Below are 14,080 nucleotides of genomic sequence, written 5' to 3'. Positions count from 1 at the left end.
ATTGATGCTACCCTTTAGCAGGATATAATGCCCTTCCTTATCTCTTTTAACATGCTATTTATTTTATAGAAACAATAAAAGCTTCCCTACCCAAAGAGACTCTCTAGTAATAAGGCAAAATGCAGTTCTCATGCCCCTTGGTGCTCTTTACAGGACCATGGCACAGTCTAAAGAGGTTACTTCAAGATGTACAAATTTATAGATGAAGAATATAATCTCCTTTGCATACAGGTAAGGGCATGGCTCAATGGATACTCAGCAAGACCTGCGTTCCAGTCTGCCCTTAAACACTAGCTAAGAGTGCCTTGGCCAAGTCATTTAACCTGTTTGCCTCAATTTCCTCACTTGTGAAATAATGATAAGAATAACACTGACCTCAAAGATTGGTTATGAGACTCAAATGAGATATTTCTTAGTGCTTACACACTGCTCGCTGCTCCTTATATACCACCTAGAGGTTAATTTCCTATCCAGGATGCCTCTCAGAGTTATAGTTCAGCCAAAAAGAGCCTCCCACAAGCATAGGCTCCTGGAACTGGTCTCGGAGAGGACAGGCGCTGGCCAGTACCAGGCGAACCTGAGCTGGTTTTAGGGGAACCAGAAAACAGCATCTTCATTAAGATCTGGATGACAGAAAAGTCAATGACGATTCTTGGGAACTGTGACATCTCTCTCCCCTTCTAGCAAAGAGGAGACATAAGGCAGAATTTCTCCTCATTATCAGAAAGGTTTGGTTTTTGGTTTTTGTTTTTGTTGTTGTTGTTGTTGTTGTTTTGTAGGGTTGTTTTTTCTTATTGTTTTCTTTGTGACAAAAGGGGGTTAATTATTTCCAGAAACACTAGGATCCAGACCTGGATCCTTTCCCGACTCAAAGTCTAGCTGGCTAAAGCCCAGCTGCTCACTTCCTCAATCTCTTTGCTACGACACTCCTTCATCTGGGAGCTCCACCTCAGTCAGTTTCATTTTCCAGAATAGGGCTGGGCTCCGGGCTGCCTCCTAATCTTATCTGCCATCCCTTCTCCCTTTTTTTTTTTTTTTTTTTTTTTTTAAATCTTATTAGCATTTTATTCTTCTCAATTACATATAAATATAGTTTTCACCCTTTTTTAAAGAACCTTTTGAGTTCCAGATTTTTCTCTTCCCCTTCCTTTCTCTTCCCCTTTCCCAAACAGCAAGCACTCCAGTATCTGACTGCTTTACACGTAAAACATAGTCTAGTTGTGAAAAAAGAATCAGAATAAAGGGGGAAAACCACTAAAGAGAAAAAAACAAACAAATAAACAAACAAACAAAAAACCAACCAACCAACAAACAAATAAATAGATAAATGAATAAATAAATAAACAAATCGATCAATCAATAAGTGAAAGTAATATGCTTCAATCTGCATCCAGATGCCATAGTTCTTTCTCTGGATGGGGAGGATGGCGGTGGTATGATTTCTTTAATTAAAAAAAAGATCAGCTTGCAAACCCAAAATGCTTCAGTTAAACTTATTTTAAAGCAGCTGCAGTTTTAGTGTAGCTGCAGAAATTCTCGGTCCAGCCCTGCTCGGGGAAAATGAAACTGACCAGAGAGGCGGGGCTCCCTTAGGGGGCGTGTCCTGGGGCGGAGCTAAGGGAGAGGCAGAGGGACCGAGCAGCCCTGCTCCCAGCCTGAGCCCTGAGCTCTGATTCCCTCGCTCTCTCCATGCAGGCTCTCGGGGGCACCATGACTCTGTGGGACACCCGCGCCAAGGACCTGGACAGGTACATCGAGATGCATCTCTTGCCTGATACCACTTTCAAGACGGAGGTCAAGAAGGCGATCCACATCATCTCCTCCTTCCTGAAGGAGAGATGTTTCCAGGACAGAGGGAAGTCAGTCCGGGTATCTAAGGTGGTGAAGGTGAGTTCTTCTCCCTGCTGATCGGAGGGTCTGGGCAGGGCAGGAAGGCTCCGGAAAGAGAAGCCCCAAGTAGGGGGGAAATGCTTGGGGCCTTAGAAGAGGCTTAGAACGAGGCGCTGAGCAGAGCAGAGGGATCCACCGGGAGGAGGCAGCTGGTTTTCCGCGTCCCCTCCCTCCTCCCTTCCTGTGCCAAGGATAATTGTAGTTTCTGCTCCATTCAGGGAGGCTCATCAGGGAAAGGCACAGCCTTGAAAGGCCGCTCCGATGCAGACCTGGTCGTATTTCTCAGCGATCTCAAAAGCTACCAGGACCAGCTAGACCGCCGAGGAGAGTTCATTATGGAAATCAAGAAACAGTTGGAAGAATTTAAGCGGGAGAAAGAGTGGATGTTTGACGTCGAATTTGAGATCAACAAATGGAGCAAGCCTCGAGTTCTCAGCTTCACCATGAAGTCGACCAAGATCAGCCAGGAAGTGGACTTTGATGTGCTTCCAGCCTTTGATGTTCTAGGTGAGAAGCCCCTGACCCCAGCTCAGAGTCAGGAAACCCTCCTACTGGAGGGATGGAGCCTGCCCAGTCCCCTTCTCCAGGCCCCAACCTCAGCTGGAAATCCAACAGTAAAACTCCCCCCCCCCCTCCGCCCAACCCCCAGTCTCTGTTTTGGCCTCCAGGAGGGAAAAGATGACTAGATTCAGTATCCAAAAGGAGAGCTTCAAATCCCACCTCTGCGTATTATTGTGACTTCACATCCTGCCTTTCTCTAACTTGGCAGAGTGGGATTAAATTAAGGTCTCTAGATAGGCAGCTGGGTAGTGGCTTAAGCCACCTGAAGTAAGGGAGATCTGAGTTCAGATCCAGACTCAGACACTTGCTGTATCTGTGTGACCCTGGGCAAGTTACTTATACTACATTTGCTTCAGTTGACTCAACTGTAAAATGAAAGTCATCATATCATCTACCTCTATACCGTATAGTGGTCCTCAAACTTTTAAAATAGGGGCCAGTTCCCTGTCCCTCAGACTGTGGGAGGCCGGACTATAGTAAAAACAAAAGCTCCCACTCTGTCTCCGCCCCTCAGCCCATTTGCCATAACCCGGCTAAACGTCCTCAGTGGGCTGTAGTTTGAGAACTAGGGTTGGTACAAAGTTCTTTGTTATAAAGTTCTCATGAGATCACATTTATAAAGTGCAGAAATGTTTCTTTTCTGTTGTGGGTGTTCTAGATCTGTTTGTCAGTCTAATCAGTCGGTCAATCAATAACATTTATTAAGCACCTACTATGAGCCAGACCCTGTGCTTATCATGGGGGATACAAAGAAAAGTAAAAGACAGCACCAGCTGGCAAAAAAAGCTCCTAGTCTAATGGGGAAGACAACCTTCCAGAAAGTATGTACACCAAAGTTGTAGACTTCGGTAAATTGGAAATAAATAGCAGGAGCTTATGGATCCCTTCCCTATATAATAATATAATTTTACAATAATGATTTTTCAATATGTAAAATAAAATAAACCAGATTAATAAAAATCAAATTTGGTTAAAATGGTTATTTTTAAAGATTTTTTAAAAAAAAGTTTAAGAAACCCCAGACTAGATGATCTCTGGTCTTTTCCAGTCTTAGAATCTTATGACCTGTGGCTTTCACTAATTATGATCCAGAATAAACCCTTCTTTTCTCCAACACATAAAGTTATAAACAGACACCTAAGAGATTGGCAGATAGCAAATAGCAAGTGTGCCCAGACCTGCAGCTAGATACACCAAAATAACAGCCAGAGCTGCCCATTTATCTCCATTTTCCTCTGATCCATTTCCCATGTTCCTCTTCTGCTCCAATCAGGCTGGGTACCTCATTGATCCATGAACAAACCATAGATCCAAGTTCAGATCATGCTCCCCTTTGGAAATGCCTTCTTTCTTCTCCATTTATCCACATTCTACTCATCTTTCAAGGCCCAGGTCTCATCCTATCTCTCTATGCAGCCTTCATTGATGCTTTCAGATCACAGTGATCTTTCTTCCCTGAGTTTCTCCAGGACACACTCTCTGGGCCCAGTATTGTCCGCCATATGTTCTTTTTTCTAATTGCAAAGTCTTGCAGGCAGGGCTGGCCTTTTGCCCCTATCTCTAGCCCCTATCACCCTATCCCCACTTCCTTAAGCAGAATAAAACTGCTGTTAATTAAACAACTGACTGAACTGAGTTTGTTTCCCTTCACAGGCCAGGTGACTGATGACTTCACACCTGACCCCCAGGTCTACATCAAACTTATAAATGGATCCTGGAATGGAGAATTCTCCACCTGCTTCACAGAACTCCAGAAGCGTTTCCTCAAACAGCGCTGCACCAAGCTCAAAAGTCTGATCCGATTGGTGAAACACTGGTACCAAATGGTAAGAATCTTCTGTGGTCACCAGGAGGAAAACACCTGGAGGCAATGAGTGATTATTCCACTCATTGGTTGTGTGACCTAAGTCCCCTAGCACCTTCCTGGGTTGTATAATGAAGGAGCTGGGCTAGATGGTTTCCTCATGCTTTAAGAGAGGATGCAATATGATCATGATGGACTGTTTCATTCCATTAAGCAAAAGAATTTAGAAGATAGCTACTATATGCCCCTGGAACTACCAGTACAAGGGAAAAAAAACCAATTCCTACTCTCAAGTAACTTACATTCTCTTAGGGGAGACATGCGAACATATATGATTGTGCCAGAGATGCCCAGAGTTATTGATCAAGGCTTAGGGTGCATTTCTAATTATTTTTTTCTTCCTTCTCAGTGCAAAGAGACAATGCAGTGCTCTCTCCCCCCTAAGTATGCATTGGAACTCCTGACTGTCTATGCCTGGGAACAGGGGAGCAAGTCATATAATTTCTCTACAGCTGAGGGCTTTCTGACAGTCCTAAACCTTATCAAGAAATACCAAGAGCTCATGATCTACTGGACTATCAACTATGATATTGATAATGAGATCATTGCAGATTACCTTTATTGTCAGCTCCGGAAACACAGGTATGGGAGTCAGCTTCCAAACTTATGCCTCCAGTCTCCTGAATCTCCATCAACAAAACCATAAATCAACTCCTGGTTTTTAGCCTTTACTGATTTCTGAGGTAGCTATGTTCATATGGGCTTCTGTCCTCTATTTGATTGAACAAAGCCAAGAGCTAATGGTCTACTGGATTGTCAATTGTGACTTTCAAAGTGTGACCATTGGAAAGTTCTTGTGTTTCCTGCTGAATAAATCCAGGGATCAGAAAAAAATCAACTTACCCTTGAAATCAACAAATCTGGCAAGCTGATGGCTCTGGTCCCCTGATCCTTTCTGCCCTGACTCAGACCATCCCCTTACAAACAGAAAGCTAAGTTTATTTCGGAGTTTCTGACTCATGACCTGCCACTCATAAAATGATCTCATCATGTGTAAGTGGAATGTCAGATTGCCATCATGATATGGCTCACTTGCTGTAATGTTCTGATTGTCTCTCAGTTGTAATCCTTTTCTGGGAGGAGGTTTCTTTTCTGTATAATCTTTTCCTCTATGAGCAGGTTTCTTGGGAGGCTTCTGGAGCCTCCAGCCAGCCTCTTCTTCTTCCTGAAATCCTGGCTCTGAATCTCCTCCAGCTCTTGTCCTTCCCCAGTCCAGACTGCTCTCCAGGCTCAGTGTTGCCTCTTTTTATCCTCCCAGAGAATGGGCGTGGGATAATGCAAGGGCTTCTGGGAAGAACCACTTCAACCAATGAGCTTGCTCCTCTTAGAATTCCTAAGGTGTAAACTCCCTTTAAAGGCCCAAACCAAAGGTCTGAGCCAGAGAACTGTCAAGTCAACCTGAGTTCTCACCTTGTCATTGTTCAGACAACCTGAATTCTCACCTTGTCACTGTCCAGACAACCTGAGTTCTCACCTAGTAATTCTAACAACTTGCTATCCGAAATGTTTTCCTTTTGCTGCTCTCTTAAATCCCACCATTCAAGCTTTATTCCTTTGGTTAAAGAATCCTCTCCCAGGTCCTTAAAGATCCCTTGCTGGTTTTAATCCAACTATACACATATTTACTCGATCCCTATGGAAACTTGAAAGATGATCAGGATTCACTATATATATATATATATATATATATATATATATATATATATATATATATATATATATATATATATATATATATATATATATATATGATACTATTTGTTGGTTATTGTGTGATCTGTATCTTCCCAGAACTTTCTCGTAATAAGATCATGTCCTTAACTACTGCCAACATGAAAATTGAGTCTTCCAGGGAAATTAGTCCCCAGTGGTCTGTTTCCCTAATCCCCCTTACTCATTAACCAAATGACTCTGGGCAAGATTTTTCTTCCATCCTTGGTCTTCCTCTGTGGGACTCCTCATAAGGCCTGTTAAAAGGATAGTTGTGATCCAGAAGGCTTTCGAACTATAAAACTTTATGGAAATGACAACTATTGATAGCATTGTATTCTAAGTTTCTTGAAGGATTTGGAAGAGGGCATTCCTGGAGTAAATGTGTTCTTGGTTTTATTGACCTGAGAGGAATCTCCGAATTAGTCTCAACTCTCTGTTCTACCCTTCAGGCCAGTGATCCTAGACCCAGCTGATCCAACTGGTGATGTAGGGGGTGGAAAGAAATGGTCCTGGGACAAGCTGGCACAAGAAGCTGAACGATGGTCGTCTGCTCCCTGCTTTCAAAAGGGAGATGGGAGCTTTGTGCAGCCATGGAAAGTGCCAGTGAGTGAAAACCTTTTTTGGAGAGTGTGTGTGTGTGTGTGTGTGTGTTGGGTATATGTGTGACACCCCCCTGTGGACTCAGGCATCCTTTGCCTCTGCACAACACCCTCTCCAGATTAATGGTCATCTGAAGTGGGAATCTGGAGGTCTACTCCTAAGGGCCTGATTGGTCAAGCTCTGACCATCTTAAGGCACCATGAGAAAGGTACTTCCCATGGTCTGAGATTTAAAAGAGTTCAGGGGTATACTTCTTGATTCCACATCTGCCACCTCAAATTGAACCCCATAGTAGTTATCCCCTCTGCCCCCAATTTCTGGTCTACCCCAAGGAAGACCACTTTCTTTTTGCTTGCTTTTTTGAGAGGCAATTGGGTTTAAGTGACTCGAGCAGGGTCACACAGCTAGTAGTAAGTGTTAAATGTCTGAGATCACATATGAATTCGGGTCCTCCTGACTCCAGAGCTTCTGCTCTATCTACTGAACCTCAGAAGAGCACTTTCAATGGAGCCTTTAAATTAAGCAGTAGAGTCGAGATGAGAGAGAGACAAACAGAAGCAGAGAGATAGAGAAGAGAAAGAGACACAGAGAGAGAGACAGAGAAGAGAAGAGAAGAAAGGAAAAGATAAAAGACAGACAGAAAGACACAGAGAGACAGACTGGGGAGGGGGGAAGAAGAAAAGAAAGAAGAGAGGGAAAAAGAAGCCAAAGGAAGAAGGAAAAAGTGTCTTGGCCTCCAGAATGGAACAGTTTACTTCCACTCTGTACCAACTCCCATAGTGCACCCTGGGGGGTGGCCACTTCTCAGAACCTGTTAATGAAGTCAACTTCATTAGAAGATCACAGCTTTTTATTTTCACAATCACAATGCTGAGCCCTATTGAGCTTATACTGTTCCATTTCATAGATATGGTTACTGAGATTCAGGGAAGATAAATGTCTCCAATAAGGTCAAAAAACCAGTTAATGGCAGAACCAGTAATGAATTCCCAGCCCTTGTTCCCAGAATTTCTTCTCTACAAACTTTAAAAGGCAGAAAGAGGGAAAATTATGAGTTGTAGCCCAGGATCTATTCAAAATTACCTATTTAGCTGATGAAGGTACATTAATAAAAGCTACATATCTATCAATGGAATGGGGAGCAATTAAAACCTCTTATCTGTTGCTCTTTATTTGTCTCCTATAAAACATCCATCCTAACTTATTTGTAAAAACTCTTACTTGAATGAAGGGTGGAGATTTATGTTGTGAAGCTTCTGTAACATCCAATTAATGGGAGATCGGGGAGGAACTTGTGCTTCAGGATAGGAAATAATAAGCTGCCTTTGGAGTTTTAAAGGTGTATTTATTAATCTAGGCACTAATTCTTACAAGAATGTAAAATAAATATTTTCTGTATTAAAAAAACCCTATTATTTATCTCCTTCCCTAAAATATGATCTTCTTTATCTTCCTTTTTTTATAATTTACAACCTTGTAGGCTGTTTGCCTACTAAGTAAGCCTCAAAATTTCAGAATATAAAGCCTTCCTTTTAGAGATAGCCCATCAGCTATGGCATAAAACTCTTTTATGACTCTAAGAGGTTTTAAAAAAAATTCTTTCCATGCCTCTCACACATTTCATCAGGACTTGAATGTAGTTTTCCTAGAACAATTGAGACATTTTCAGTGACTCCTTGTGACCCTTTTTAGGATTTTCTTGCCATTTCTTTCCCATTTTTTTTTTTTTTTGAGGCTGGGGCTAAGTGACTTGCCCAGGGTCACACAGCTAGGAAGTGTTAAGTGTCTGAGACCAGATTTGAACTCGGGTCCTCCTGAATTCAAGGCTGGTGCTCTATCCACTGTGCCACCTAGCTGCCCCATTTCTTTCACCAACTCACTTTACAGATGAGGAAATTGAGGCAAACAGGATGAAGTGACTTGCCTAGGGTCATTCAGCTAGCAAGCATCTAAGATCAGATTTGAATTCAGGATCCTTGATTCCAGGCTGGACAGGCAGATTCCCCAAGATAAATAAATGTGTTTTCTTTTCAGGTGGAGCAGTCCCTGAAGGAAAGCAAGGGCATTTTGCTACGTTGTCAGTCATAAGAGGCTTTCTCCATTTGTGATCCAGAGTGCAACTATTACTTCCAAGAAGCCTCCTGTCCTGGAGGAACCCATTATCTGAGTCTGTTCCCCCCATTCCCTGGCTGTTGGTGACCTCAAAGAGAGAACAGGAAGCATTGTATAAGAGTACTAATAAAGTGCCTCCCAACTCTCAAATTGAAGGCTATTAGAGGCTGGTGTGGTTCTATCAATACAATCATTTTTATCACAAGCTATTGGAGGGATGATTTATATAAGTGAACAAGGATAGGACAAGCAGAACAGGGGACCTTCTGAATCTGGATGTGTGATGCTGTGATCCTGTAATTCCTAGACTATGTGCAGCTAGAAATTCAAGCCTCCTCTGATTTCCCTTATCTATATCTTATTTGTGTGTAGTTACTAGCATGTTGTCTCCCCTGGGGGGGAAAAAAGTATCTTTTCTCTATTGCATTAATAACTAATTATTGAACCAAGACCAGATTTTTTCTCCTTTTTGACTTCTTTATTCAGAAATTAACCAGTGTGGAAAATCTTCTCAAAGACTTACCCAGGAAAAGAAATTCTAAGTTTGGATTAACAAGTGGATTTCTGCTTATTGTGTTTAGTTTGACAGGTCTAGGAAAATGTGGCTTCTTCCTTTTTGTCAAACAGGTGATATGGAAATCGATAGGGTTAAGTCACATATGCTAGAAGTTATTGTAATATAGTCCATCTCCTATTTTAATTATTATTCTCTTGTTAATTGTTTACCAGTCAGAATTGATTGCCACTTAGAGTTACCTGTAGACATATAAACTGTGAAACCTTTGCTATAAGAGGTCTTTGGCATTTGAGGGTATCACTTGCCTTTTTTATTAATAATATGCTAATCTTATTAATAAAATTAATTAAATAAAATAAAAAATAAAATTAATAAAATGAAAATAATTATGTCTCTTGACCTTTCTAAACATCATAGTTTATGTGAGTGGATGCCTCTCAGTTGGAGGATGGCTGAATAAATTATGGTATATGAATGTTATGGAATATTATTGTTCTGTAAGAAATGACCAGCAGGATGATTTCACAGAGGCCTGGAGAGACTTACAGGAACTGATGCTGAGTGAAGTGAGCAGAACCAAGAGAACATTGTACACGGCAACAAGAAGATTATATGATTATCTATTCTGACAGTTGTGGCTCTTTCCAACAATGAGATGATTGTACACTTGGTCTTGTGATGGAGAAAACCATCTGCATCCAGAGAGAGGACTGTGGGAACTAAGTGTAATCCACAACATAACATTCTTATTCTTTTTGCTGTTGGTTGGTTGCATTTTCTTTTCTTTGTCATTTTTCCCCCTTTTTGGTCTGATTTTTCTTGTGCAGAATGATTATTGCATATAATACATATATATATATATATATATATATATATATATATATATAATGGATTTAACACATATTTTAACATGTTTAACTTGTATTGGATTACTTGCCATCTGATGGGTGGGGGGAAAGAAGGGGAAATTTGGAATTTGTGAAGACTACCCATTCATGGGTTCCCATATAATGCCTCCAGAGCTATCTAGACTCCATCATTTAGTGGTCAACCTTGCATAATTTTGCAAGGGACAATGTGGAAAAAATTATCTATGCATATGTTTTGAAAACAAAAAGCTTAAAAAGATAAATATCGGGGGCAGCTAAGTGGCGCAGTGGATAGAGCACCAGCCTTGAATTCAGGAGGACCCGAGTTCAAATCTGGTCTCAGATACTTAACACTTCCAGTTGTGTGACCCTGGGCAAGTCACTTAACCCCAGCCTCAGGAAAATAAATTAATTAATTAATATCACAGTTTAACAGACTGTGAGCTTCTTGAGATCAGAAACTTTTTTTTCTTTGTTTGTTCATATTTCACATTTAGCACAATAGCTGGTACATAGTAGGGACTTAATAATTGCTTGTTGAACAATTGATATCTGATCTAAGGAATACTATCAGACAGTAGGCAGATAGCACACTATGGTATCAAGCATAATGTTAAATCTTTGCACTACTGATACAGTACCTGGAGGCCAAATAGCATGAAAGGAGATGCCCAGTTAGTTCATCTCACTCTTTGGGCACTGCTGCAACAGTCCTATTTACATGGTATCTCATTACATGGCAAGGGGAAGTCAGGCACTTCCTGGGACAATCCTTGATCTATATGTGATGAGGTCTTGGGTTACTAGGTAAGGTTGTCAGAGAGAGCCTGAAGCACTGATAAAATGAGAGGCAAGTGGGAAGGGCATTCTTGGGGATCAGTTTAACCTTATAGAACCATTCTCTGTGGAGGCTGTGGGCGACGCCATCTTGCTATGTCCAGTCAGAAATCCAAGAAATCCCTGAGATTAAATTTCCCTTATAAATCTGTTCATGGCCCGTGCCATCATTGTTGAACCCCTTTTGAGTTATAGACCACGCCATCGTGTCTTTCCCCTTTCCACTCCCCCATATCAGGTGATGTCTCTCCTCTCATCCCCCATCATACCTCATGGTGCCTTTCTCTTTCTTATAGGTAATTTTTAGGGTGTTAACTCCTCCTATGGATTTAGCCTGCCAGTTGAGGGTATACTCCCATGGAGCATGGAGTATTCCCTTTCTCCTGGTTAATTATGAGTTCCATTAGGGAACTTGTGTTTTCCATTGTTAATTTTTAAAACTCCTTTCTTTACTAACTCTCTCCCAACTCTAATTCATATTTTCCATTCCTGGTGTCTATAAGACTTCTCCATTTTGTCTATTTCTTCTCATAAATAAATCTACCTTTTGCCAAAGAGAATGGTCATTATGAATTCTTCACATGACTGAACCCCAACATTTGGTGGACTAGGAATTGCTATCCTGAACATTATTTGATGCTGAAATTGCTCTCCCCTGAACACAATGACTTACTAAGGAAAGTTGATTTTTTTCTTCATTACTGACGTCCCGCCATTTTGAGAACTTGGTTTGGAACAGCTGCAGGAAGCCTCTTGCAATAATAATAAATGTCAGTGTGGTTTGTCACATTGTCCTCCCAAGATACCAGTTTCCTTATTGATAAAATGGGGTGCCTACTTCAATAAATACTGCAAAAACCTGTGAAGATTGCCCATTCATGGGTTCCCATATAATCCCTCCAGAGTTGTCATTGTGCTCTAGACTCCATCATACAGTGATATATCCCTTTGAACTCAGGTAGACTGGTCCTTGGGCAACAGATAGCCATGTTGCATGCTTGGAGGCTTTCCAGGTTAAAGGGACTCATCAGATATGGAGTTTTATTGGGATGACCTTCAAAAGCCCAGGATTACCTCCACACAGCAATGGAGAAGCAATGAGAAGAAGATTATGGCAGAAGAAAAGTAGGCCAAGTAATTATTAAAAAGGAAAATACTAATTTATATTCTAACATATTTAACATGTATTGGTCAACCTGCCATCTTGGGGAGGGGGAAAGAGGGGGAAAATTAGAACAAAAGGTTTGGCAATTGTCAATGTGGTAAAATTCCCCATGCATATATCTGGTAAATAAAAACTATTAAAATATTAAAAAAAAGGAAAATGGAACATGCCCCCTTCTCCTTTGTATCTTTGAGAATACTCGGGTTGGGGCAGCTAGGTGGCACAGTGGATAGAGCACTAGCCCTGAATTCAGGAGAACCAGAGTTCAAATCTGGTCTCAGACACTTAACACTTCCTAGCTGTGTGACCCTGGGCAAGTCACTTAACCCCAGCCTCAGGGGGAAAAAAAAAAAAAAAACAAAACAAACTCAGGTTGCTCCAAAGCTCTGTTTTCCCTCCTCTTCCTCCTCCAGGTTGCTTTTCCTGCCCTTCCTAGTTGTTCATGCTCCACCCAACTCCTTCTTCAAATGATCATGTTTTTATGTCCAAGATTCTTATTCTTTTATCGAGTCCTGGATTCCTTTGGTCAGTTGGGTGAAGCCTGTGGTCTCTTTCTCAGAATTATATTTTAAAATACACAAAATAAAATATATAGGATTTCAAAGGAAACCAATTATATTGAAAAACATGTAATTGGAGTCTGAGATATGTACAGAGTGTCTGGGATGATGTCTCTCTATGAGCAAAACTTATTTCTAAGAGAATCATGATGAGACAAAGAAAATATCTTGGAGCAATTAGATATGTGGTAGACATTTTGTATATCAGTAAACATATGATAAGGCTGTTAAGGGGCACCATAGTGCATGGAGCACTGGTTTTGGAATCAGGAATTCAAATCCAGCCTCAGATTCTTGCTAGCTAGGTGATCCTGGGCAAGTCACTTTCCTGTTTGCCTCAGTTTCCTCACCTGTAAAGTGATTTGGAAAAGGAAATGGCAAACCAGTCCTGTATCTTTGCCAAGAAAATCCCAAAATGGAGTCACAAAGAGTCAGACATATGAAATGACCCAACAACAATAATCATGTGATAAAAAGGAATTTCTTTAACTATTGTCATTTAAAAATGTCTGTCAATTTTATTCTTGGGGGAGCCTGAGGACCAATAAAAAGACTGAAGTCATCACATCATGAGTTAGAATAGTCTAGAAGACTTCTCATCAGCCCATCACTCCAAAGTTTGGTTTTGCCTTACAAAGCATCGATTCCTTGGGGTTCAAGGGATCCCAGCCAATGGAAGTGGAGACAAGGAATCACCTAGCATTAATGTCACCTCTGGATACAAAGTTGGTGGAACTAATAGTATGTTGGAACTGAGCCAAATTGAACCTACTTTACTGACATGGTAGAGAGGAAAACATGACCCAGAGATGCTGGGGGAAATGTTCCTATGTTTATTCTGGCTATCTTTTCATAAATATCCTTTTATAAGATAACTGATACTTTATAAATATTAATATCCAATAAATAACATTAATAATAATAAATATCTAATCAATATTAAATGGTTAAATGAGACGCCAATCACAAGCTGTTAACAATGGAGGAATAGAACCAATGATGGCTCAAGCTGAGAGTAGTCAAGGAAAAACACCCCAAACTCTTAAGGGTGCCCTGGAAGACTTAGAATGGATGTGGCTTCTTTGGCCTTGAGACAATAAGGCCAGAGTGTACATACATTACATACAATTATCAAAATACTGTTTTAAATTTTCATAGCCCCGCTAGGTTAAAAACATCTGGTCTATATGTTGCTATGTGCACTCTCTTCAACTTGTATTTACTTCTCAGTGTACATGTTGTAAAACACCTTTTCTGACCCTACTCTCCTTGGCCCCCCCAAAGTAAACTCATTGAAGAATGAGACAGCTTTTAAATTATCTTATTCTCTTCTTCCCTTAGCAAAATGTCTGCCTCATAATAGGTGCTTAATAAATGCTGGTCAGATCATCC

The 14,080-nt window shown here is 40.9% G+C and overlaps 1 protein-coding gene across 1 annotated transcript in view; it reads left to right on the top strand.

Annotated features, from left to right (window-relative positions):
* The first annotated feature begins 1,624 nt into the window (after nucleotides 1-1,624).
* The window catches only part of OAS3 (2'-5'-oligoadenylate synthetase 3), a 45,318-nt gene continuing 32,862 nt past the window's right edge, over nucleotides 1,625-14,080 (top strand). Inside the window, exons 1-6 of the mRNA XM_074270864.1 lie at nucleotides 1,625-1,887; nucleotides 2,109-2,397; nucleotides 4,105-4,277; nucleotides 4,665-4,897; nucleotides 6,478-6,631; nucleotides 8,663-8,705. Coding sequence (XP_074126965.1) covers nucleotides 1,690-1,887; nucleotides 2,109-2,397; nucleotides 4,105-4,277; nucleotides 4,665-4,897; nucleotides 6,478-6,631; nucleotides 8,663-8,705 — 1,090 coding nt within the window. The 5' untranslated portion in view covers nucleotides 1,625-1,689. The remainder of the gene's footprint in view (nucleotides 1,888-2,108; nucleotides 2,398-4,104; nucleotides 4,278-4,664; nucleotides 4,898-6,477; nucleotides 6,632-8,662; nucleotides 8,706-14,080) is intronic.

This window comes from Sminthopsis crassicaudata, chromosome 1, assembly GCF_048593235.1.
Source record: "Sminthopsis crassicaudata isolate SCR6 chromosome 1, ASM4859323v1, whole genome shotgun sequence".
In the NCBI taxonomy this organism is placed as follows: Eukaryota; Metazoa; Chordata; class Mammalia; order Dasyuromorphia; family Dasyuridae; genus Sminthopsis; species Sminthopsis crassicaudata.
The sequence above is the reverse complement of the archived record's forward strand: the minus strand, read 5'-3'. Positions and strand labels throughout refer to the sequence as shown.